This window comes from Eptatretus burgeri, chromosome 8 (assembly GCF_056783735.1).
Source record: "Eptatretus burgeri isolate ZD-2024b chromosome 8, Ebu_testis_v1, whole genome shotgun sequence".
In the NCBI taxonomy this organism is placed as follows: Eukaryota; Metazoa; Chordata; class Myxini; order Myxiniformes; family Myxinidae; genus Eptatretus; species Eptatretus burgeri.
The window spans coordinates 63,865,617-63,893,546 of NC_140968.1; the positions used below are offsets into that span (position 1 = coordinate 63,865,617).

At 44.2% G+C, this 27,930-nt stretch overlaps 1 protein-coding gene across 5 annotated transcripts in view; it reads right to left on the bottom strand.

Annotated features, from left to right (window-relative positions):
- The window catches only part of LOC147021882 (islet cell autoantigen 1-like), an 81,657-nt gene that overhangs the window by 46,807 nt on the left and 6,920 nt on the right, over positions 1-27,930 (bottom strand). For 3 of the 5 annotated variants that reach the window (XM_085892300.1, XM_085892301.1, XM_085892302.1), the window contains exons 2-7: positions 25,577-25,623; positions 20,710-20,881; positions 12,636-12,708; positions 12,291-12,414; positions 9,291-9,489; positions 5,126-5,251 (exon numbers count right to left, since the gene is read on the bottom strand). In XM_085892300.1, the coding sequence (XP_085748426.1) occupies positions 5,126-5,251; positions 9,291-9,489; positions 12,291-12,414; positions 12,636-12,708; positions 20,710-20,881; positions 25,577-25,599 (717 nt within the window). In that variant the 5' untranslated portion in view covers positions 25,600-25,623. Of the gene's footprint in view, positions 1-5,125; positions 5,252-9,290; positions 9,490-12,290; positions 12,415-12,635; positions 12,709-20,709; positions 20,882-24,198; positions 24,218-25,576; positions 25,624-27,930 lie in introns of those variants that run through there. The other 2 variants (XM_085892305.1, XM_085892304.1) reach the window with 2 other exon arrangements.

The following is a 27,930-nucleotide window of genomic DNA, read 5'->3' on the forward strand; positions in this document are numbered from 1 at the left end:
TGATGGGTTATTATCCAAGGAACAATTGATTAGATTTTGGGAGCGATCGGGTCAAAGGTCAAGGTCACGGAAAGGTCAACTTCGTATTTTTACCATAGCGCGGTCAATTTTGATCAAATTGGCATGCAACCGATGCCAAAATGTTCAGAATTCATTGCCCAATCTTGTGATGGGCGACATGACAATTACCTCATTACCCTTGTTTTTAAAAGAAAATGTCCCAAATCCTGACATTATAATCAGTACCAAAATATATGTTTGTGGGAGATGCCAATGATTATTTATTTGTTTGTTATTCACATAACTTAAAAAGTATTAAACCGAATTGCATGAAATTTGGTGGGATGATTGGTTATTAGCCAAGGACCATTTGATTAGATTTTGGGAGCAATCGGGTCAAAGGTCAAGGTCATGAAAAGGTCAAAATCGTCTTTTTACCATATCGGTCAATTTTTATCCAATTTGCATGAAACTAATGCCAAAATGTTCAGAATTTAATGCCCAATCTTGTGATATGCAACTTGACACAATGACATAATTGCCCTCACTCGCGGTTGGGGGGGGGGTCACAACCTTGCAGATGTGCGTATTTTTATCATAACGCAGTCAATTCTTATCCGATTCGTATGAAATCAGCACCAAAATGCTCCTTGTTCTGTTCCCCACACTCTTATGCCAAGAACAAAACAGTAGCGGTGGCAAAGGTATATGCTCTCTACGAGTGCCCATTATAGTTCATCATGTTATATTATATATATATATATATATATACATATATATATATATATATATATACATTATTCATCATGTTATATATATACATCTTTTATATAGATTATTCATCATGTTATATTATATAATATATATACATCTCTTTTATATAGATTATTCATCATGTTATATATCGCTCTTTTATATAGATTATTCATCATGTTATATTATATAATATATATACATCTCTTTTATATAGATTATTCATCATGTTATATATCGCTCTTTTATATAGATTATTCATCATGTTGTATTAATGATTATATTATGTATATAAAGTTCTATTTTCTGTCTGTCTATCGATAGATTCGACCCCACCTGTAGTAACCTCATCAAATTGAATACCGTTGGAATCCTCTTGGCAAATGGAAATGGAATAAAACATTTTCAAATCTACAGGGTAGAGGGATCAAGGTGGGGGGAAGACCCCAATTTTCGCTATGTAAATGTGCATCATAATAGCGCCACCTGGTGGTAGGCAGGATTACAAACCATCATCTTGTATCTAAACTCCAGCAGGGTAGCAGGGTATCTGTTTTTCAGCTGCCTCGGGGAGTGATGTCCCTGCCGTATGCGAGTCCCGGGCTCAGCTGCAGCTCTGGCTGACAGAACCTGGTATGGGCCCTTGTCCAGGGTAACGCATCCCCACTGCCTTGTGGGGGAAGCCTCTTTAGGCTCAGGCTATGAGAAGGGCACTCAGATATCAAACTGCACACGTCAGTCAGCTTGGGCAGTGCTACATTGTGGATAAATGTGCCCATGAAAGTCTGTGGTGGCACCAATTTAGGCACCACTGTGCACTATCTGCAGACAGCTGTGTCCATTATGGTTATTAACGGCAGCAGTCATCATGCCCACGACCTGACCAGTTTGCTGTGCCTATGTGCATCAGGCTTCACGTTGCATTCACTGCACCTGAAGCCAACGATGCTCATCGGAATAGAGAGTGGTAGAGGGATGGCACACACACCTCTCTCTCTCACCTTGATCTCTTCTTTGTGCAGATTATTTTTCCCTTCATTGAGACTTGCTCACATGCTCACCGACTCACCACCTATTTTGATCTAAGTCCTGCAGCGAGGGAGGAGTGATGTCGGTGATAGGCAGAGGATGGCTGCTGGAAGTCCCTAATCACGAGTCCAGACGTATGGCGGTCCAAGTGTGATGTTCGTTTTGTCATTGACCAGGAGCAACAATAACATTCATATCCTGCTTGGGTGTCAGAGCAGCCCTGTTTAGGGGTGGCACTGCTCTCTCCACATGGAGAAGGGGATATAAAACGTTCCCCAAAGAAATCTTGCTCCACTTTGGCTTACCTGCCTACTGCGGCAGGTTGGTCATCCATCTCTGCGATCGAGAAACATCAAATGAAAATAAATTAACAAATAAAAAGAAGCCTTACAAATGTAGCATCAAGATGTTAAATTTCTGTGCCCAGAATGTGCGTGCATTATAAGACAAGACAACAGCAGCCACCTCAAACGTCGAACAGCCGTTATTGGCCGTGAACTGGAGCGATATGGGATAGACATTGCAGCACTCAGTGAGACTCGTCTACCTGGTGTATCCCATCTTGAGGAACGAGGCTCTGGCTATAAGTTCTACTGGAGTGGAAAGCCAGAAAGTGAGTCATCAGGCAGGTGTTGGTTTTGCGATTAAAACCAAACATATAAATCTTCGAGATACTGTCCCAACTGGTATTAGTGAACCTCTGACGACTGTATGCCTGGTTGTGGCTTAATGGTTCGGGTGGCAGGCTTTGGATCCTAGGGTCCCGAGTTCAAATCCCAATCAGCTGTTTAATTAATACCAGGTGGGGTTAACTCGACCCGTCATCCTTCCGAGGTCGGCAAAATGAGTGCCAGCATGCTGGTATACTGTGTTGGAGTGGCGACCCGTCCAGGATTGTGTCCAATAACCATGGAGACTGCTTAGGCAGCACCAACGCTCTGCACAGAGTATGGTCACAATGGCTGGATGGATGGATGGACCTTCAGGTCAGCTGCTGATGTTCTCAGTTTTGTTTAGCGTAGTCACAAAGACTGGTTTGACAAGAACGTCTCCATATATCAAAAGTTTACTTAACCCCATGCATGCAGCTCATCTTCGCTGGAATGATGACAGAGGCTCAGTGAGGAAACACTCATCTTACTGGCAACTTAGGAGACTCACAGTCAAGACTATGTTCCATGAAAGACAGCTGGTGGGCAGCAAGAGTGGAAGAAATTCAGGAAGCAGCCGATAGAAAGAATCTCAAGCACTTCTATGCTGGTCTAAACGCAGTTTATGGACAGTTTTCTCACATGTATCGCCGCACTCCGTAGCTCAGACGGCCAGCATCTAATCACAAATCCAAACAAGATCCTGAAGTGCTATGATCAACACTTTAATGGTGTTCTTAATTGTCCCTCCTCAATCTCAGATGTGGCCATTGACTCTCTCTCCTCCAGCAGCCTATATTAGAAGACCTTGCTCACCCTCCAACTAAAATAGAGGTCACCGGAGCTATCAATGTCATCTGGAAAGGACCCTGGCGACGATGGTCTCCCTTCTAAGGTTTTCAAGTTTGGTGGTGCCAACCTCCTCAACCTACTAATATTTGCCACAAAGGTCTGAACTACTTTGATTGTGGGAGACAACAGAAACAAAAAAACAAAACCTGCCAATGTCCACCTCTGCATGGAACAGCCTTGACATGCGATGTTTAGGCCTAAGTCACATTTGCCACGGCGGCCGTGGGGTCTCCAAAATCTACGGCCACTAGCAATTATACGGCAGCTGCAGTATTTCCACGGTCACACAATGTAGCAGTCACATATGTTTTTATTTTTCGGGGAGCCGCACGGCGTATTTATAAATTGTGGAGACCGAAAATGTGGGGGTGCCATACGGTCTTTGATTTGATGTCGCACGGTGACCTTAAGGGGGCCCTGCGGCGGCCATATAATTTTCAAGGCAGACACAAGGTAGCCTCAAGGTGCCCGCAAGGCAACCGCAGGGGGGCCAAGGCGACCGTGCGGCCAGACAGACGGTAACGAGTGGGTTAATTTTTTTTTTTTTAAACGTTATGTTTTTCGGCTTGTCGAATTGCTACAGCGAACGTAGAAATGAAAAAAGTTATAACTCCACGTTATAATTCCACGGCGACCCCTATGGCCTGTAAAAGATAGCCACACGGCGTAGGGCCACCCTGAGGCCACCGCACGTTTCTGTCAATTCAGAGGGCGTACGGCCGCCGTATCCTCGCCGTAGAGCAAATGTGACTTAGGCCTTAGAGTAGACGTTGTGGGTTCCGTGTTGCACTACACAGCCATCGCACAACACACAATGCTTAATGAGCACACCAACTAAGGGGAGAGTTTTGTCAAAAGCGACGACTCACACCATAATCATCATCATCATCTAAACTCCAAATTCCTTCCGCACAAGGTGTGGGTACCTCTGCTCATTATATTATTTTGCTGATGAAGCCTGAAGGGCAGAAACGTGTTCAAAAGTGATACTTTAAAATGCTGTGGTTGCACACTATGACTGGTGTTGGCTGAATGGTTAGGGTGATGGGCTTAGGATCCAAGGATCCCGAGTTCAAATCCCACTCAGCTGTTGAATTAATACCAGGTGGGGTTGACTGCCTGTCATCCTTCCTAGGTCAGCAAAATGAGTGCCAGCTTGGTGGTATCCTGTGTCGGAGTGGCGAGCCGTCCAGGATTGTGCCCAATAGCCAAGGAGACTGCTTCAGCAGCACCAGCGCTCTACAGAGTATGGTCCCGATGGATGGATGAATGGATGGTTGCACACTTCCCCTTGCGAGTTAGTTGTACGCGGTCATCAACAAAGCCCACACATTCTGACCTGATTTTATCCAACCAAGTTTTAAAATTTACTATTACATCCTAAGTAACAAAGTTTTTCAGCTTTTTGAAGTAATGCAGTTTTGTTTTGTTTTCTAAATTTACAAGTCAAGAAATATTCTAAAATAGCAGGGTCAAATGAGGTATCATGGATGGGACACCTGTTTTAGTGGAGGTATATCATCGCCAGCATTTATTGGAAAGAAAAACGAAGTTTGAGCGATGCATAACAGGAAACATCTACTCAGTTTCCCCTGCTATCGACCACCACCTAAGTCTTCGCAGACAAAATGTTAACACTGTAATAAGTTATAACCAAAATAAATTATAACGCACAAAAATATTCACTTTGGGGTAAAACAACGCGGCGTCTCCTCATTTTCTACCACGTGGAAAATGATTTTAAAGAACCAAAATTTCTTGCTTTAATCATACATGCCGGTTGCTGAAATCTCCATCAAATACCGACCATGATAAAAAAAAATTAAATAAAGCACCGATACCTGGTAATTCACCAAAGTCTGAGACAACAGGTTGCAACGACTTGCTCCAAGCAAGTCCACCTTTTGGCCCACATCATGCGCGAGCTTGTCAAAACGTTCCTTTGTGGTACGAACCTGGGTTTGCACCTGTTTACAACAAAGCATCGATCGTTTCACTGTCCAATTGGCATGAAGCTGCAAAAAGCTCCAGCTTGTACTCAGTAAACAAGAACATCAACAACAACAAAAAAAAAAAAGCAACTCATAACGTCACCACAAATTGAATGTCAGCTTGTCTTCACATTAAATTCATTTAAACAATACTTCAAATAGATAGATATATATATATATATATATATATATATATATATATATATATATATATATATATATATATATATATATATTTGTTGATCAAAATTTCTAATTTGTAATTACCACCAACTTCACCTTTCCACTTGAGGATGTTGGAGATTTAAAGATGAGTCCTTTTAAACTCGGCTCCAAAGTAAACTGATCAATGCAACTGATCTAATCGTCTTGTATAATAATTCTTTAGGCACTTCTATCCATCACTAAATTACAAAATTTGAAAGAGTGCACCAGCTTCAAAATTAATGAGGTGACATCTACATCATATATATATATATATATATATATATATATATATATATATATATATATATATATATATATATATATATATATATATATATCCAATGAAAGGTGTGGGTAAGGCTGGTGGTGATAGAATTGAGAAAAATATAAAAATTAGACAGGATCAGGGAAGGATATTGGCAGTTGGTGGAAAGTATGTGGGGTGGGAATGTGTAACAGGAGGAAGGGAAGGACAAGTGATCGCACAAGGGGTGGTCAAATGCTCAAAAGTATTTACATACAGAAACACACACACACACACACACACACACACACACACACACACACACACACACACACACACACACACACACACACACACACACACACACACACACACACACACACACACACACACACACACACACACACACACACCTTGGCCAAAAGTATGTGGACACCTGCTCATCCAACATCGCATTTCAAATTCATGGGCATTAATATAGAGTTGATCCCCCTTTGCTGCTGTAACAGCCTCCACTCTTCTGAGAAGGCTTTGCGCTCGATGTTGGAACGTTGCTGGGGGGATTTGTTCCCATTCAGCCACAAGAGCATTAATGAGGTCTGGCTCCCAGTCGGCGTTCCAATTAATCCCAAAGGTGTTCGATGGGGTTGAGGTCAGGGCTCTCAGTCAAGTTCTTCCACACTGATCTCGACAAACCATTTCTGCATGGAACTCGCTTTGTGCACGTGGGCATTGTCATGCTGAAACAGGAAAGGGCCTTGCCCAAACTGTTACTTCAAATTTGGAAGCACGTAATCGTCTTGACTCTAGAATGTCATTGTGTGCTGTAGCGTTAAGATTTCCCTTCACAGTAACTAAGGGGCCGAGCCCGTACCATGAAAAACAGCCCCAGAGCATTACTCCTCCTCCACAAACCTTTACAGTTGGTGCTATGCATTTGCGCAGGTAGCGTTCTCCTGGCATCCGCCAAACCCAGATTCATCCGCTGGACAGGCAGATGGTAAAGCGCCATTCATCACTCCAGAGAATGCGTTTCCACTGCTCCAGAGTCCAACGGCGGTGAGTTTTACACCACTCCAGCAGACGCTTGGCATTGTGCATGGTATTCTTAGGCTTGTGCGAAGATGCTCATAAATGTAAACGCATTTCATGAACCCCTCGACAAACATTGCTTGTGCTATCCTTGCTTCCAGTCAGTTTGGAACTCCGTACGAAGTGTTGCAACCGACGACAGACAATTTTTCCTCGCTACGCGCTTCAGCACTCAGCTGTCCCGTTCTGTGAGTTTGTGTGGCCGACCACTTTGCAGCTGAGCGGTTGTTGCTCCTAAATCTTTCCACTTCACAATAACAGCACTTACAGTTGACTAGGTCAGCTCGAGCAGGGCTGAAATTTGACGAACTGACTTGTTGTAAAGGTGGCATCCTAAGACAGTGCCATGTTGGAAGTCCCTGAGCTCTTCAGCATGGCCCATTGTCCCGCCAATGTTCGTCGATGGTGAATGCATGGCTCTGCTTGATTGTATACACCTATCAGCAATGGGTGTGGCTGAAATAGCCAAAACCACTAATTAGAAGGGGTAGCCACATGCTTTTCGCCATGTAGTGTGTATGTCCATTTGTCTGTGAGTCTTTTACTTTGCAAAAAAAAAGAAAGAAATTTTGACAGGTATGTTGATCGCTTCCGTTTGTTTTTCTGCTCACTATTCATCACTGACAGGTCATAATTTTAAACCGATCTTCATGAAACTTCATTAAAAGATGGAGTTTGTGATCAAGCAGAATCCATTTTTAGATCAAAAGGTCAAAAGATCATCATGGGCCAAAGGTCAACAACTCTATCAAATTTCTAAAATCCTCAATTTTCATCCGATTGACTTCAAATTTGAAGAGGATTTCCATATCAGGTCACTGAATTCAACCACCTATTATTTTTGAGGTCAACACAGATCAAAAGGTCAACATAGGCCAAATTTCTAAAATTGCCAATTGTCATTCACTCGATAGAGCGCACAACTTCGCCAAGCTGATTACTTTACTTTTTCGATCCCACCGATAGGCCGGGTCTGGATTTGGACCTGAACTAAAATTTAATCGTCTTGTTCTCGTCACATAACCAACTAATCTACCAAGTTTTGTACAAATCTGTCTATAACCTTTTGAGACAACCTGCTTATATGTGCTTTATAGCCCTATCTCTCAATGGTGAAAAATCACTTTAAAAATTATTGGATCCAGATTGGAATTTGTTCGAATCTGTCCACAACTTTTTGAGATATTTACCTCTGCCACCAAAGGTGAAGGAGGTTATGTTTTTCACCCCTCTCTGTTTGTCTGTGTGCAGGATCTCAAAAAATTGTGGATGGAGCTGGATGAAATTTGTTGGGCAAGTTTGTTGTGTGACAAGGAAGAATTGATTCAATTTTGGTGAAGATCCGAATCTGATAATTTTTTTAAGTGATTCTTCACCATTGAGAGATAGGGCTAAACTAATATATAGCAGAATATCTCAAAAAGTTGTGGACTGATTCGGATGAAACTTGGTGGACAGGTGGGGTGTGTGTGATCATGACGAATTGATTATATCTTGGTGAAGATCCATGTCCGGATCTGGACATGATAATTATTTTATTTTTTAAAGTGATTCTTCACCACTGGGAGATGGGGCCAAAAACGTCATGTAGCATGATATGTCCAAAATGTATTGGGCCCAAAATGTTCTTGTGGATCAGGCATTACATGGCAGTGGAATGCACTCTTCTAGTTTGTTATGTATCGTTTTTGGATCTAAACAAGAAAAAAGACGTCGTGCAGAGCATGATACTTGCAAAGTCCACACCCCTTTCGAAAGGTTGCCATGGACATATCAAATTCTTCATTTCCTCAAGATTCAAATTGACAATCTTAATCAAAGCTCAGGCAAATTGGATGAAAATCGATTTTTTTTCCACATTGAAATTGATGATTTTAGAACTTGCGACCCTTTGATCTCAAAAATGGTTGGTTTCCAAATTCAGTGACCCAATATGCAAATCCTGTTCAAATATCAAGTCAATGAGATGAAAAATGACGATTTTAGAAATTCGACCTCAAGATGACCTTTGACCTCAAAATCAATCGGCTTCTCAGTTGAGACTGCCTCTACAACTTCGTAAAGTTTGGTGAAGATCGGTTTTTAAATCGTGACCTGTAGGCGATTGACAAACAAACAAAGACATAACAACAAAATCGACTGACCAATATACTTGAAAAATCTTCGATTTTGCAAGTGACAAACAGACAGACAGACAGACGGGGGTGAAAAACATAACCTAACCTCCATCCACCTTCGGTGGCGGAGATAATTATGATGAAATAAATAATTATTTTTGATAGATTGTGTTCGGAATGACATGAGATTTTAACCATAATTCTGTGCACAGTCAGAATATTTATTTTATTAACACTATTGAGGCACATATATATACCAAAAAAATGGCGGCTTACTTTTCAACAACTATGTTGGTATGTTTTACTGGTAGAGCAACAACACGAATAAATTCTTCATATACTTAAGCAAGCAGACCTTTCTGAACTTCTCCAACTGCTTGTAGGTGTCAGGGTCGAGCTCTTGTGAGATGTTCTTCATCCAGAGGAGTGCTCCACGATATTCGGTCCGTGCTGCTTCCATCCGCTGTACCGTTTGCCACATATCCTCAACTGCACGGCACTGAAAAGTCTCCACATCCTGGTGAAGTCGAGCCAGTGGATGTCCTAAGGACAACCTGCAATTACACATTTGTGCATATTTGAGTGCTTATGTGCTACGTAGTGATACTACTTTTGGTAAGTTTTCAGTAAGATTCAAAGCATCAAGATGACAGCAAAAATGCACAAATTATTTTTGGTTTAGGATCATCAATTCAAATTTCGCATTAAAAAAAAGGATGCATTGATGGCTTCAAAATACAGAGGTGCTTTATTCCAATCGATTATCAAGGGTATTATGGAAGCTTAGTGGAGAGGACGGAGAGATCGTAACACCAAGGCAATGCGTTCATATCTGGCTGAAGGCAACAGTATTGTACACCGCTCCTTCCCAATTCAATATCAAGGCAATGCATGACGTGGATCCGGGATCGAGTCAAAACTTTCAAATTGCGATAAAAACGCCATTTCAAGTCCAATTGACTTCCAAGTTATGATCATGACCAAACTAAGTGCTACAACTCATTAAACAGTAGCACTATCGACTTGTAAGAACCAAATTGATTTCCAGGTTTTTGTTTTTTTTCTGAGATCGTGGAGATTTGACAAAGTTATTCTGACAATTCCTCGCTCAATGAGCAATTTCATTTGTTTGTTTGTTTGTTTGTTTGTCCAGGTGATATCTCAGAAGCTTAAATTTGGGGACAAAAGTAAAGAAGTGCTTTGGCAAAACGATATTTTTTGTCTTTTGATTAATCAATTAATTACTTCATTATTATCGATTTTATGAATTACTTATTTATTTTATTTCTCATCTTGGCAATATCTCAGGCACCTTTACAGCTTGGAAACTGATATTTGGACATGCCGGTAACCAAGTGATTTGGCTGGAAAGGGTATTTTTATCTTGCCAAAACGAAGTTTTTGCAAGATATGTTAGTCAGCTTGTATGTTTTTTTGTTTGTTTGTTTGTCTGTTTGTAATCACGTATAAAAAATTCTGCAGAGCACAGTTATCATTGGAAATTTTTGTAACTTCGCATATCAGAGGCCTATAGAGGTCCCTTTCAGCGCATACAATTTTGAAGATCAAGGTCACTTTGTCGCAAATCAGGGGAGTCGACGAAACCCTTATTTTTTTGAGTAATTTTGATCGGATCGTCTTCAAACTTCATGGGAATATAGTTCATGGTCTGGCGCTCAGATGATTAATTTTTTGGTGGCAATTGGCCTTGACCTTCATACGTTTTTTTATTTTTTGGGGTCTGTAATCATGTATAAATCACTCTGCAGAGCACAGTTATCATTGGAAATTTTTGTAACTTCACATATCAGAGGCCTATAGAGGTCCCTTTCAGCGCATACAATTTTGAAGGTCAAGGTCACTGTCGCAAATCAGGGGAGTCGACGAAACCCTTATTTTTTGAGTAATTTTGATCGGATCATCTTCAAACTTCATGGGAATATAGTTCATGGTCTGGCGCTCAGCTGATTAATTTTTAGTGGCGATTGGCCTTGACCTTCATGGTTTGCACCTAAGGTCAAACATATTTGACCCCAAGGTCAAATTTTCAAGTTTTAGGAACCATATCGTGTAGTACCTCAAATTGAACACCTCGATGAGTGCTTTCTAGATATGTCAAGCTTGAGACATTATGACATCATTTGGTGACGTTATGAGGCAAACACATATTTTTCATGGTTACTCTGTAGAACGATTCTCTTCGGAATCTCTCATAGGCAGATATTCCTCAAGGAGTCGCTCCTGGTGGATAGCAGCTCTGTTCACCTCAGTGTGACCTGAAAGAAGTCACACGTGGTCACCTTTTGGCAAGATACGGGTCACCCTGCGGGTGGCATTGGTTTATTGATTTATTATTTTCTTTCTTGCTTGTCTGAGTGTTATCTCAGCCATCTTTTGAGCAATAAAGCTGAAATGCGGGGACAAAAGTGAAGATGTGCTTTAGCAAAGACGATATTCTTTATTTTTGATTCATCAATTAATTACTTCATTATTATCGATTTTATGAATTACTTATTTATTTTATTTCTCATCTCGGCAATATCTCAGGCACCTTTTCAGCTTGGAAACTGATATTTGGACATGCCGGTAACCAAGTGATTTGGCTGGAAAGGGTATTTTTTATTATTTTCTTTCTTGCTTGTCTGAGTGTTATCTCTGCCATCCTTTGAGCAATAAAGCTGAAATGTGGGGACAAAAGTGAAGATGTGCTTTAGCAAAACGATATTCTTTATTTTTTGATTAATCAATTATTTGATTAATTACTTAATTATTATCAATTTATTAATTACTTATTTATTTTATTTCTCATCCCGGCAATATCTCAGGCATATTTTAAGCGAGGAAGCTGATATTTGGACATGACAGTGACCACGTGCTTTGGCTATAAAGGGTATTTTTGATTTATTGATTAATCAATTAATTATTCATTTTTTGATTCATTACTTAATTTTCAAAAAGTTACAGATTTGGATGAAACAGTGGTTGTTTAGGTATGCTATTAGGCATTTGATTGAGAAATTATTTTACGATAATTATTTATTTTAATTATGGAATTAATCAATCAATTATTGTGCACTGCTCCCTCCCAATTCAGACTCCGTGTGCCGCAAAGTGGCATCGCCGGGCACTGGCAATGCCACGCGCTGAAGGATTGTTAATTGTTTATTTGACATGGGGGTGGTGCACTTTGAATGTAGCGCTACCTGTTAAGGATTCGTGTTTGAGCTTCTGGAAGCGGAGAGAGTCAAGTCAAAGGAAAACTACCAGGCCACTGTTGTGACAGCCACAAATTGTCAGTTAAGAAGAAGAATATAAAAATAATTTTAATAACTTTCTTCCTGCCGGCTGCTCTCACCTGTGTTGTGAAGAGTTGCAAAGGGCACGGCCAGTTGCCTCCATCATTTGTCCAGCTTTGGTCTTGTCTTCTTTCCCCTTGATCTTCAAGAACCGACCCATCTCATGCTCTGCTTGTGCAACAGCTACCACACATGTTGGGGTTAATAGGTGTCCAAAAATCCATTTGCACTCGGTGCAAAAAAGGTATAACACCGGTAATACAAACACACACATGCAGATAATGGTATTGTGTGAAAATTGGACTTTAGAAGCCATCCAAATATCATATTCGCAAAGAAAATGGGAGGACTTTTGCCCCCCCACCCCCAAAACCCCATTTTCCCCCTTCTACACGATACCTTACCAAATAGTCTGTGCTGGTACATTTCAGCAACTTTCACCAAATCCAGGCACGTCCTCTGTACTGATCGAAAAACCTTTAAAAGAAGCAAAAACAAGCAGGCACATACTTTTCATGAGTCTTGATCCAATGCAAAATAATAACCAGCATTTTTGATGAAGCAATATTATCCATTACAAGGAAATATATATACAGAAAATTATATTCAATTTACTTTTAAAAAGCAATTTTCATTTTAAATAAAAAGTCTCTCAGCACTTCACAAATCCATCCATCCATTGGGACCATACTCTGTGCAGAGCGTTGGAGCTGCCTTAGCAGTCTCCTTGGCTATTGGGCAGAACCCTGGACGGGTCACCACTCAGACACAGGATACCAGAAAGGTGGCACTCATTTTGCCGACTTCGGAAGGATGACAGGCAGAGTCAACCCCACCTGGTATTAATTCAACTGACAAGCGGGATTTGAACTCAGGACCCTCGGATCCCAAGCACAGCACTCTAGTCATGAAGCAAACACCAGGCGTACTTTGCAAATAAGCGGAATAAAAACAATTAGTATGGAATATAAAAAAATGACATGAACGAGGATAGAGATTAATAAAAAGCAACTGCAAAAAGACAAGACTTCAAAAGAGATTTATTAACTGTGACTGACCAGGTAGTGTGAATTATAAAAGTCTCAGAGACTTCAACAGCATAACTATAAAATAATCAATCAGCAAAAATTCTTCACCTTGATGCGGGGACAGACGAGAGGATTCCCGGTGCTGGACCGTAGCTCTCTTGCAGTTGTGTAAAGTGTAGTAATGGACGATATATACAGTAACCATGTAAAGTTTCGGTTTAAAGCTTATTAATACAATTTCAAAATAGATTCGATGATGTGCTGGAAGCCAGTGACCGAGTCAAGAGTCTTGAGAGTTGAGAGATCTAGTTTTCAAGTCTGAACTACAAACCCGGCTGCTATACTCTGCATGGATTGCATAGGTCTGAAAGAAGAAGCACGCAAGCAAGCAAGCAAGCCTGCGAGCAGGGAATTTCAACAATTCAGACGTGATATCACGACAGCACGAGCCAACGTTTCATTAATCTTCTGGCTTAGGTATGATGAGATTTGGGCAAATGGAAGGAAATAGATTTGCAGATTATAGCGAAATTAAAGGGTTAGGTCCATTGTGACACCTAGGTTAGAGACCAAAATAACAGTGATCAGGTGACAACCTCCAAGTTTCACTATGTCATGAGGTTGAAGCTTTGCAAAGACTGACGAAGATCCAAGGATCTTGTGTGAAAATTGGACTTTAGAAGATCTTTAGAAGATTAGAAGAAGATCCAAGGATCTTCGTCAGTCTTGGCAGCAAAGAGTCAAAGAAAACTCATAGGAATCCATTTTTGAATTCCGGTGAGACACATATTCAATGTTATGGAGGACGGTACATCATCAGGTTTCATGGACAAGTCAAAACAATGAAAATAATTAAGCAGGTGAAGGCTCTGCAGCGTTAGCAGTTGGTGTGGTGACCGAGGCTTGGTTCTCCATGGGGACATCCCCAGAGTTAACAAGACAAAATCAATTAGAGGATTAGAATGAGTAAAGCAACGGGACAAGTAAACTTCAAGTTCAAGAGAGAATTTTAAAATGTTGAGTGGTTACAAAGCAATGAATCCCCACACCACGGCAGGATGGCCGAGAGGTATGTGTACACACACACACACACACACACACACACACACACACACACACACACACACACACACACACACACACACACACACACACACACACACACACACACACACACACACACACACACACACACACACGTCTAGCCTGGGTTTGAATTGTTTCACTTTTCAATGTGACTTGCTTTCATTTCGGATGTTATATCGTTTCATTAGGAGCTAAGAACGATGTTATCTTCCCTGTAAAAGGTTTTAGGATAACCTTTGTTTTTTCCCACAATACACCTTATTAGTGGTTTTAAAACAGTCATTTTCTCACAATTTATAACTTATGAACATACGAGCCACTACTTGTTGCGGGGAAGGGGTGGGAATTTGGCTGGAAGGAAGTGGGGGGATGGGAGGAGGCAGGGGAAGGGGTGGGATTCCGGAGGGAGAAGAAGTGGTGAGATGTGAGTTGGAGGGAAGAGAGGTGTGGGGTGAGTGTCCAGAGGGGGGGGAGGGGGGGGGTGGGAGTCCGGATAGATGGTGATGGAGTGGGAGGAGGCAGGGGATAGAGTGGGATGAGGAAGGGAGAGGGGTGGATTGGGAGGCTGGAGGGAGGGGTGGGAGTAAGAGGGAGGGGAAGGTGTGGAAGTGCAGAAGAGAGGAGTGGGAGAAGGAGGGAAAAGGGTGGGGTGACAGTCCGGAGGGAGGGGGGTAAGAGGAGATGGGAGGAGGAGGGAGAGGAAGTGGTAGGGAGGAAGAGGGTGCGAGGAGGTGGGAGGAGGATACCTTTTGCTAGTTTTTAATAAATTAAGTAAAGTCACTCTGCAGTATCACATGAACAAATGTATGCAAATAATTTGTCACACAAAAATGACAAAATGATCCTTGGCAGAGAGCAGGCATGTACTGACATGATCAAGCATCTTTAATAACCGTTACACCGCCCAGGTGGGTATGGATTGAAAAGGTCCCCTCGTCCGCCGGTTAAGGCCCAGTCACACCTTGACGTTTTAGCCAGCTTATGCCAATTTTTGGAAAATTTGTCTGAAACGCTGGTACACGTCGAATAAGTTATGGGTAAGTTTTGATAACATTGAGAGCACGCTGAAAAACACTGCCATACGTCGTTGTTCGCTGGCTTTAAACGTTGTACTTTTCGGTTGTCCTCAAATTTTCCATGCTTGAAATTTTAAGACTTATGCCAGCGTACGACTCACACGTTCCGCATAACGCTGGTCATAAGTTGTAGGCATGTTACGCGATCGTTGACACACGTCGACACACGTTACTTGTAAGTTACTCATAAGTCGAAACACGTCGAGGTAATGTTTAGCGTACCCGAAACTTATTTCTAACCTACGAGTAACATGTTGTACTCACGTTACGCGGTCGGTGACACAGACACACGTTACTTGTAAGGTGCTCATAAGTCGAAACACGTCAAGGTAATGGTTGGAGTCAGTGTTCCAGACTCCGTTTTATTCTTTTTTTTTATTTTTTCTTCCTTCTTCGGTATGATGGTGATTTTGACACTTCGATTTCTAGTTCGGTTATAATATAATATAATTAATAAGCTGCCGCTCAACGATTTAAATCATAACCACACTGTACACTGAACACTGAACACCGTCATACCGAAGGAAAAAAAAAAAACCGGGAGTATGGAACACTGACGCTAACCATTACCTTGACGTGTTTCGACTCATGAGCACCTTACAAGTAACGTGTGCCGATGTGTGTCAACGATCGCGTAACGTGCGTACAACTTATTCCTATCGCATCCGGAGCATGAGTCATATGGCAAGTGCGTCGTAAAATTTTCAACATCTATCTATAATTCCAGCAATCTCTGTGTGTGTGTAACCGCTGTTTCTATCTAATTGAAACTTGCCAGGTATATTGCTGGGGACCTGAGGATGTGCCTTTTCAAGGTTTGATATTAATCGGACAAGTGGTTCCCAAGTTATGGCCATTTATTTACCAACCAATGGGAAGACAAGTTGTTGCGTGGGCGTGGCCGATGGGGAAGGGAAGCACAGCCACGTTCCCCATTACGGGTTACAACGTAGGGCTTCGTACGGGAGAGTGATGACTTCGTGTATTCAAATAATTTCTCGATTTCTTATGCGCATTTATAAACACAATGGCCCAAGTTATGATAGTTTTCATATTAGACGGTGTATAAATTTCGGGAACATCAGAGTGCTGGTATGCTCCGAACCAGGTCAGGTATGGGAGCATGTGCCAGAACAGCGCGTTGCTACGTCCACTTTCCGCCGGTACTCCAGGGGCCTCCGTCTGGCCATCCCCCAGGCAGATGCCAGGCCCATCCCCATCTCCTTGAGATGATGGTCAACCTGCTGCAACCATGAGGCACGTGGTCGGCCCACTGGCCTCCTCCACTCATGAGACTCCCTCGCTGAGAGAATCTGGTGAGCAGGATTAACGTCAGGAAAACGAGCCACATGTCCATACAGCCGCAACTGACGCTCATGGACTATGCAGGTAACAAAGCTCATCCGAGTCTCTCTCAGCAACCGCTCGTTGGACACAAAATCCGACCAGCGATAGCCAAGGATTCTCCGAAGAGACCTGGTACCAAAGGAATTAAGTCTCCATCTCAGATCCTTGGTCAGAGTCCAAGTCTCGCACCCATAGAGCAAGACTGGAAGTACCAAGGACCTGAAGACTCGGACTTTCGTCCTCCCGCACAGGTACCGGCAGCGCCACACCCCATGATCCAATGAATCCATGACTCCCCAGGCCCGACCCAGACGTCTATTGACCTCTGACTCGCAGCCAGCAGAGACATGAATATCACTGCCAAGGTAAGTGAATCTCTCCACGACCTCAACATCCTCACCACAAACAGACACAGACAGGACAGCAGCATCCAAGATGTCACCGAAAGCCTGGATCTTCGTTTTGACCCAAGAAACCCGTAATCCCAACGGCTCCGACCCCTCATTCAGCACCTCGAAGGCCCCCAAGAGGATGTCTAAAGTCTCCGCAAAGATGACTGCATCATCTGCAAAATCAAGGTCCGAGATCATGACATTGCCAAACGATGCACCGCAACTTGATCTCTCCGACATCCTCCCTAAAATCCAGTCCATACAAGTGCTGAAAAGTGTGGGGGCAAGTACACATCGCTGACGAACTCCAGTAACAACTGGAAACAAGTCAGAGATGGTACCACCACACTTCACAGCACTCTCAGCACCAGAGTAGAGTTCAGACATCAGATCGATCAGTTTTGGTGGCACCCCACGAAGACCAAGAATCCTCCAGAGGACATCCCAATTCACTGAATCGAACGCTTTACAGAGATCAACATAGGCTGCAAGCAGCCCCTGCCGAAACTCTCATCTGCGTTCGGTGAGGACACGAAGTGCAAGGATACGGTCAATCGTTGACCTCTTTGGTGTAAAGCCTGACTGCTCCGGATGCTGGTGCTCAAGCAGATGGTGGTGAACCCTATCAAGAATTATCCGAGCAAAGACCTTGCCCGGCACTGAGAGCAGCGTCACCCCTCGGTAGTTGTTGCAGTCTTGGCGATCACCCTTCCCTTTCCAGAGAGGGACATCAAGGCCCCTCTTCCAATCAGTTGGGATGATGCCTGTGTTCCAGGCAGAGCACAAAACTGCATGCAACGACACGAGTGCAGCATTCCCACCAGCCTTGAGAAGTTCAGCATGGATGCCACAGATCCCTGAAGCTTTGCCCCATTTCAACTGGTTCACCGCAGCCCGTGTTTCCACAAGCGAAGGTGGACCACAGTTGATTCGAGGGTCAGCAACAGGGATTGTAACACCCTTGACGTACAACTCGACAGCTGGGGGATCAGCCTGGTACAACCGCTCAAAGTAACCGGCCCAGCGGGCCTTCACTTCAGACTCCTCTGTCAAGAGCCTACCACTCTCTGCTCGAACTGCAGTGCTCCGAGGGATGGGCTTGGATGAAGGTAATGAGCGAATTCCCCTGTAAGCAGGACGAGAATCACCTGTCCACAGGTGATGCTCTACCCCCTCACAGATTCCTCGCACATAGGCCTCCTTGTCCACCCTCAGTGCACGTACAGTTTTACGCCTCAGCTCCCTGAACAGCTCAGCTCTGCCATTCAGCCTGGCCCTGTGACTCTGGTCAATGGTATCCAGTGTCCCTTGAGACAAAATTCTTCTTTGCCCTGCGGTGAACTCCAAGGCATCCACTGGCAACATCAAGGACGGTGGTCTTGAAGGCGCTCCACAACTCTTCAGGACCCCCCCAAAGCACCCAGACCCCCCAAGTGTCCACTCAGCCTGTTCGCAAACTCCTCAGCGACCCTCTCATCCCTGAGCTTGGCAACATCCAGCCGAGGCTGGGATGGTACCATTCTCCAGGATTTAAGGTGCAGCTTTAGAGTTGCTACAACAAGCCTGTGGTCAGTATTGAGGAACTGAGCACTCCGGTAGACCCTGCAGTTCTGGATCATCCTCCAACGACCGTCAATGACAACATGGTCAATCTCCTTTGCCACACCACCAGCGTTGGAATACCAAGTCCAGCGATGAGCTTGTGGGCGCTGAAACCATGAACCAGCCACCCTAAGTCCATGACTTCTTGCAAAGTCAAGGAACTTGGTGCTATTCTGGTTCATAGTTCCTGACCCATGTGGACCAACACACACCTCATAACCGTCCCTATCAGTTCCAGTCGATGCATTGAAATCCTCCAAGACTAGAAGTGTATCTCGTCTGGGGCACTGATCAACCACAGACTCGAATGTGGCGTAGAATGCATCCTTCACGGTGAGATCACTCGCCTCAGTCGGAGCATAAACACAATGGCCCAAGTTATGATCGTTTTCATATTAGACGGTGTATAAATTTTGGGAACATCAGAGTGCTGGTATGCTCCGAACCAGGAAGTAAATTTTTTCTCTCTCTTCTCTTCTCTTTTTGTTTTTCCTTACCACGACATTGCGAAAAGGTAAAATACGTTGGCGCTAATTGAATAATTTTGTATTAAAAATAAATTGCGAATAACATTGAACTTCCGGGTCACGCACGTATGGGCACGTGAGAGCGAAGAAACGGCCTGTGTGGTTTATTTATTTATTTATTACCTTTTTTTTTTTTTTTTTTTTTTTTACGGGCACGTACTAGTGTTTAAAATTACAAGACGTACTCCACTTACTACAATGCATGATAGCGTACTTTAGCGTTCTATTCACGCATACCAAACCGTATTCGACGTGCGCCAGCGTATTAGACGCATTTTTCAGAGGTCGGCATACGCTGGCAAGATCGCCAAGGTGTGACTGCGATGTTGACACTTCCATTTCTGCGGCGGTTACGATTTGAATTGTTGTGCGGCAGCCTTTTCATAACCTACGCCACGTCATCGTCGGCGATGCGTACAACGCGCTATTCATAAGTTAGACTATCATTGGGCATAGGTTGTGAAGGCAGACAACAGGTTCAGCATTCGTTGGTATAAGTTATCTATAACATAACAAAACGTTCTGTGTCCGTTACTAATACGTTATGCATAAGACCAAGTCGTTATGAATACGTCCGAATCTTTAAAAAAAAAAAATCAAAAGTTCAACGTAAGCCAGCGTTTTACATACATTTTAATACGTTGCCATTGCTGGCTCAAACGTCAAGGTGTGACTGGGCCTTTAATGTTGGTGATCCGCTTAAGGGGACGCTTAGCGAGGACCCAAGTTGCACGTTAAATGGGTTATCCTGCCAATTGATAAGCGCTATGGTTCGGTTCCAGCTTCCCGATGACCACACACATTTGCATTAAAACGGGGATTTATTAACAAGGGAAGGGGATGGGGGGAGAAGAACATGACAATTTTGCAGCGATCACAGCCAGTAGCGAATTAATGATAAATAACAATAAAACACAATGGTCTCGGAACTTCAATGGACTTAACCTTTTCACTTGGAGAGGAACGTGGGACAGAGAAGGAGAAGACGAGACACAAGGAAAAAATACACGAACTGTGCGGCACCACTCCACACACAGTACGGTTCCGCACTCCCACAATCACTCCCAGCTGTCCGTTGGAGTCTCACAGTTCACGTTTTTATAGGTAGGTTGGGAAGACGGGGCTTAGATTATAGGGGGGGAGGCTTAGACACAAACATCGGGACGGGGGAGGACAAGGACCTCCAAACACGTGCTCACCGCATTTCATCTCACTAGAATTACATCACACATATTCAAACATGTACTATGAAATATATATTCTAATTTATCCTCCATTAATTCTCGAGGATAGACTCGTAACACTACAGGTGCAGATGAATGCTCAAGCTATCTTGATTCTCACCTGTACAAAAATAAAATAAGGGTTCTAATGTGGATAATGGACAGCCAGGAATGATGATAAATGTGAGATTGCCCACCTCCAGTTTAGCATCGATGACTGCATCACTCGCCACCACATACTCATCTTCTCTCTTTCCCGTTGCCCGAATTAGAACCTGCTTTGTTTTCCAGTACGTCTGTTGCACCTTGTTAACAACTGATGAGTCTTGTCCCCTCACCATGCGATCAAACTCATCCCGTGAACAACCCCTGTGGTGGAGCAAAATAAATTAGGAGTTGAAATAATTTCAAAACGAAAAACTCATGGCGTTTATTGTTTGCTGATCGCGGAGAAAGGAAAAATAGCAAAAATAAGCAAATAAATGACAAAGGCAAAAGCATACAAACTTGTTCATCCGAAACCCATTGTCAGTGTGTGCACAAAGGGTAAACATAATCTGAGTAAACACAGGTAGGATTACAGTGTTTGATGAATGTAATATCGTTGTGGGCTGGGGGTCGGTGGCGAGGAACGGCCGCCAGGTGGAGCAGTAGAGCCGTCTCCCACCGAACACACGGAATTGCAGGTCGTAACCTTCAGACAACTCCGAAGGTCACGGGGTACTTAAGGACCGTGATCGCCAATTCTCTGACGGCGTGGGGTATGGTTAATAGCCAAATTTCAATATACCCAAGTACCCACGTCGTGAAATTACGGGGCAAGTCGCACCCTCAACGAACTCTGTCGAACCGGGTCGCTCTATCGACCTCGGTCAAGTGTAACCGAGCGGAGTTACCAAAGTCCGTCGGTCCAAACGACAACTTGTAGCTCAATCGGCTTACTGGTTCTCAAGCACAAACCGTGCTGAGTCAATAATAGAAAGCACAACGAGCTGGTACATTGAACAATTGGGGGTTTATTTATAATGGGGCAGGGGAGCACAAAGAGCAGAGTTAAATGCAATTTATATACAAACAAACACTTAGCAATTTCTACTTAAGAACAGGGCTCGCGCACGCACACACGCACACGCACACGCACACGCACACACACACGCACACACACACACTAAATGGACCTCATGGGGTCTTTATTGGACCCTCCAGCCGAGGAGGATAGGTCAGCTGGGGAGTCAAGGTCTGGCCGGGTACCTGTCCGCCTCGTGCGGTCACACCGGACTCCAACCCACCACGGTGGGACTCGAACCTACGACCCGGAATCCACCGAGCCCACGATCCTGGCTGCTCGACCACCACCACCACCACCACAACCACAACCACAACCACCACCACCACGAGGAGCCCCGCAAAGACTGCAGACCACGACACTCATGACGCACACCAAGAGCAATCGCCACGATGACTGCTCTGCTCTCTTCTCTTCTTGACGACCTTCTCTTTTCTTTTTTTACTCTTCTCTTTCACGAGGTCAGAGGGATTTCTTCCCCTGGCCACTCGCCTCCTGATTGGACGGTTGCGTCACGAGATTCGCCGGCCGTCCCTCATTGGACAGGCTCACGGTAGGCGGGGCTACTCCCACCCTTCTTGGTGGAGTCCCAATCTGAGGCGATGAGCCTCCTGATTGGACGAAGGGTGGAGTCGGAGCAAAGGCGATGAGCCTCCTGATTGGAGGAGGTCCAATGGGAGGAGGGAACCTCACCCCTGTACGTGACACGTTGCACGTGGGTGATGGTGCGAAGAACGAAGGATTGATGGGAGATGTAAAAAAACCTGACTATAAAAGAAACCCGAAGCGCACACATTAAATTAACCCATTGGACAGAAAGACGGGACCCTGACTATAAACACATACTATCGAAATAACTGAACTGCAGGGACTGCTGTCTGTTTGTGTGCAAATGGCTTCCATATTCGTAACAATATGAGGGGAGAACAATATACAAAAAATATAAAACTATATAAAACAAGGGGAAAGGGGGGGGTGATATAATCCAGAGGGTGAGCAGGGGAAGAAAGGAAGGGGAAAAAATAAATCGATGAGGGAGGGAGGAATGGAAGGAGAAATTATGGATGGGGGAGGGGGAGGGGGTGGGTGGATGAATAGAAGGGGAATGGACAGGGGCAAGAAGGAGACATGGATGGAGGACGAGGAAAGGGGAAATGTATAGCAGGGGAAGAATGAAGAAGAAATGCATAGGTGGGAAAGAAGAGCAATAAGGAAGGAATTAAGAAGGGAGGATGGGAATCAAGGAGGAAGGGAGTAAAGGGCATATAATACCCCCAATAAAGTGTATAGTAGTTTGAATGCAAACGACAAACCTTCACCAACAGGATGAGAAACTTGCAAATAATCAAGCTACAAGTTGGATTACTGGATCAGGATTGGCTTATTTCAACTTTAGTAAAACATCAAGAAGATTGTTGTTTAATACTATGTAGAGCAAAAATTAACGTGGGAGTGTAACACGGAAATGATGAGCCAAATGGCCTAATTTCCTCGTTTAGGTTCTGACAGGATAGTGTGGCTGTGGTTACACTCGGTGTAGTTCCATGGAGACTGTGGATCCAAATAATATACAATATTGTTACGGGTTTGGTGGCCGGGTCATGACGGGCTTCTCGGACCTGCTTCCTGACATTTGACCCTGCAGCCGATGAATCGCAGATAACGACGGCAATGAAAGGTTGCTGTCCGAGATGATCAATTTCAGTCGGGTCCTCGTGTCCAATTCCTGCGCTACCTTCCCGGCAAATTAAACCCCCAGATGGGGAACCATGCTCTCGACGCCGCACAACGATAAATCAATAACAGCTGAGTGATACCACAAGTATGACATCAGATCATCACTGACCGTCACAAAACAGCAGAGCAAAACTCCCGTCCACTATTTACACACGTCTCACCAATGGAGAAAGACGATCGGGCAGTTTGGAAAGTTTATACAAGCTTCAGCAAAGGACACATATTTATAAGCAAAATAGTTATTTACAGAGCAAAAGCAGTGTCAACAAAGAAAGATCTTATCCTTAAACACACAATCCCCTTAGTCATTCATCTTATCACAAATCTACTGACACAGGCACCTCAGTCACTCCGGGGAAACAAGATAAGCAAGAGGGATAGTCAGAGAGATAAAGAAGATGGGGCTTGTTGACGACCCCTCGCTCACCCAACGTAAGCCTATGGGTTTGCATCGGCCCGAACGTGAAAGAGGGGAGGGGGAGAAAGAATAGAGGGTGATGGCGTGATGGGCCATGTGGGGAGAAATGCAGATGAATGATATTTAATGCGTTTGAGGAAATTGTGAATGCGAGTCAGTAACCCATCCCTGAACGGGTAGAGGGTGCAATTCTTGATTGCTCTTGTGCATTCCAAGTGAACGAAAGAGAAGATAGTGCAAGTCAGTGTGTCACCGGCACATCCACGGAAAAACTCTGCGGCTTGTCAACTCTTGCTCTGTGGCATCAATTCATTCGTTTCAACAGCGGCTTGCAAAAAGTTGTGGCCCAGACAGACACACAGACAGAAGTGATTGCAAGACCCCGTCTCCCACTGCATGGGGTACGGGCTAATTTTATCGACACACATATGACCAGATGGGTTAAAACAATTCATGCTGGTTCACCGCTGGTCTTCAAAAGTGTCCTTCAGCGAGTGTCTGAGAGCAGGTCGGCATGGCCATCAAAATGGTCCGAGGTCGGGCCCGCAGGTATTGCTGGCCGGCCTCTCGGTGATCACGTTCTCGTCGTGGGGGGGGGGGGGGGTGGGGGGATGGCAGGAACACATGGTAACAGCAGATCGGGCGGCCGGTTACGGCCCTAACCTAACCTATCTGCCCCACTAATCTCTCTACACTATCCCTACCTCCTTCAATCCCTCTAAGCTAACTAACTTGGCTCCTCTGTCCCTCTAAGCCCTGCTAGCTTATCTATCCTTGCTGGGGGGTGGGGGGGGGCACTAATCCCTTTACCTATCCAATCTCCTGGGAAGAAAATCAAAACACATAAGTTGATAAACTGTACAAGGTGGCATTATATAAAATATAAATTATATGTTATATACGTTGAGAATATAAATACCATGGTAATCAAGGAGGTGCAGTTTTCAGTCTTCCAAAACCGCAACAATTTAAATAACATGATATTTATGACAGTATTGTCAACATTGATGGTAGCCAATTCAGATATAGTAAGTGTCGACAAAGCAAAAATTCACTATCTGTATAACAAAGCTTAATAACACTGATACGAGTAATGGATTTCATCAACATTTGGTTACTTTTTACTTCAAACGAAGGAATTAAATCAATCATAGTGATAACAACAACAACAAACAACAACTCAATGTGTTCAGTTTTTGTGACCAGATATGAGGGAGGATTCAGTATAGAGCAACTATATCGATTCCAGTGCGAGCTAGACTAAGCTACTGCACGAGTAGTGTTTGAAGGAGACAGGACTTTATATGCATTAGAAAGGAGGTGATTACGAGGGGATTTGATCGAGATGTTTACGAAAATGAAGGGTGTGGATAAGATAGATGCAGTAGAGTTTTTCAGCAGAATGGACAGTGTTAGGACCAGGTGCCATAGCTTGAGGGTAAAGAAGATGAGAGTTAGGACAGTTTTAAGACAGGAGTCTCTGAGTCGAGAGGGGTTCATGCATGGAATGGTCTCCCCAGAAAGGTAGTGACAGTGGAGGGGATGGATAGGTTCCTGGATACATTGGTGGAAGAAGTGTATGGGGATAGTGGCAGGACTTGTCAGTAGCTTGTGTGTGTGGATGGGTAATGATACTAGGTTTGGTGCAACGCAGGCATGATGGGCCGAATGACCTCCTCTTGCACCAAAGTTCCTTGTGTAACTTAATGCCAGCTTATCTAACAATCATGCATGGGATGTGTGTAGTGAAATACATTATCATTTCCACAACATCAAGGTAAGGAATATCAAGCAAAGGTTAAAAAAAATAAAAATAATAAAAAAAAGTCAAAGAAATACTCACTGATAAATGTCAGAAGTTTCCATAATGTTATTTATCCAAAACGTTACCTAAAAGAAAAAAAAAAGGAACCAGCATTCAACATTATTGGTGGGAAATATATAAATAACAATGTTTATATGGTAACAAGAGGAATTTATTTAAAATGGCAATTTGATGTTTGTGCTGGAACAGGACAAGTACAGTAAATCAAGTGAGTGATAAGACCTTTTCGCTCAAATTAACCTTGTTAGATCTTACAGTATATATTGTGTGGTAGTAAAAGTATCCCCGACCACAGTAGCGGGAAAAGCAGGTAAAAGTACCTGTCCCCAATGATTTTCTTTCTATACATAGTCGAGGCTCATGGAAGAGATATGACGCTCAACGGATCAGGACGTACAAACAAAACAAGCATTCATGGAGTGGACAAGATGGATAGAGAAAGAAATTCCAAGGAGCGAAAACTAGAAAATTAGGAGGGGGGTATTTGGGTGGGGTTAACGAGGGAAGAAAAGATCAGGGTTTTGGATTGGGGACAATCTGAGATGGTGGTGAGCAGCTGTCTTGAAGACCTGGTTGGAATAATGAGATTGAAGAGAATGTGGAAGTTGATTCCCAAGGTGGGGAAAAAAAAAAAAAGAGGAACGAATTAGTGGAGGTGGGAAGTGACCCTGGATTTAGGTAGTTTCACAAGAATGGAGTTGATGGTGGACCGTGTGAGCCCTGCAGAAACCTGGGGGGAGGACAAAACACAGAAAGAGCAGAGGGTGCAAATCCAGAAAGGAGGCGATAGAAAACAGAGAGACCACCGACCTGTCTGAAACCACAAAGTGAAAAGTCCAGACTCAGCTTCATCATAGGAAATTGCAATGATCTTGAAGGCCTTGGTTTACACGGAGTCAAGCTGAGCAAGATGCAAGGCAGGGGAGCCAAACAGAGGGGCGAGCAGTACTCCCTCAAGCTGTGGATGAACCCTCTTCCTCTCTCTGCCCCCCCCCCTTTACACACAGACGGTGCCTCATTAAAACTTTAACGCCTAACGAAACCTGATCTTTAAATATGGCTGAAGTGTTCGTGTTTTGTAATGCAGACCCTGTTTGTGGCATTTTAATATCTCCATGAGGTTCTTCATCATCATTCCTGTCGGTCCAGCTATCACTTGTACAACTTTGGCATTCTTCAGTTTCCAGGATCTTTCCTCTTCATTCTTGAGGTCTTGGTATTTGGTCATTTTCTTGATGTCTGCATCGTTTAGTTCAAAATCACTGGTACGAACTCCTCAATTAGCAATGCCTTCCTCTATTTTTTGTACCCAAGTATGATATCTGGTCGCAACCTTTTGTTTTCGATGTTCACGCTCGATGGGATCATTAGTTTGTACGTGAGCTGTACTTCCATGTTTTCAGTGATGACTTTTGTTTCATGTTCCCACAAATTTTCTGGAACTGGGATATCAAAGTTTTTGTAGATGTGCCAGCCGATTACTTTACAAACTCTGCTGTGTCGTTGTGTGTACAGCTGTTCTGACACGAGGTGTTTTTTTGTGTGTGCCGTCGGTCATTAAGCATCACATATCACTCTCTTTGTGAACCCCACCTGCACCCCTCACCTGCAACCCTCACCTTTCTATCTTTTTTTTCATCTTTCTCTGTCTGTCTCCTCCTAATAAAATGCAGCACTCTCCTCCCGTGCGTCTGTCTGCGCGTGTGTCCGTCTGTATGTCCGTCTCTCTCTGTCCGTCCGTGTGTGTGTCCATCTCTCTGTCCGTCCGTGTGTCCGTCTCTCCGTCCGTCCGTCCGTCTCTCCGTCCGTCTCTCCGTCCGTCCGTCTCTCTCTGTCCGTCCGTCTCTCCGTCCGTCCGTCCGTCTCTGTCCGTCCGTCCGTCCGTCTCTCTCTGTCCGTCCGTCCGTCCGTCCGTCTCTCTGTCCGTCCGTCCATCTCTCTCTGTCCGTCCGTCTCTCTCCGTCCGTCCGTCTCTCTCTGTCCGTCCGTCCGTCCGTCTCTCTCTGTCCGTCCGTCCGTCCGTCCGTACGTCTCTCTGTCCGTCCGTCCGTCCGTCCGTCCGTCCGTCCGTCCCTCTCCGTCCGTCCGTCCGTCCGTCTCTCCGTCCGTCCGTCCGTCCGTCTCTCCGTCCGTCCGTCCGTCCGTCTCTCCGTCCGTCCGTCCGTCCGTCTCTCCGTCCGTCCGTCCGTCCGTCCGTCTCTCCGTCCGTCCGTCTCTCCGTCCGTCCGTCTCTCCGTCCGTCCGTCCGTCCGTCCGTCTCTCCGTCCGTCCGTCTCTCCGTCCGTCCGTCCGTCCGTCTCTCTCTGTCCGTCCATCCGTCCGTCCGTCTCTGTCCGTCTGTCCGTCCCTCTCTGTCCGTCCGTCCGTCCGTC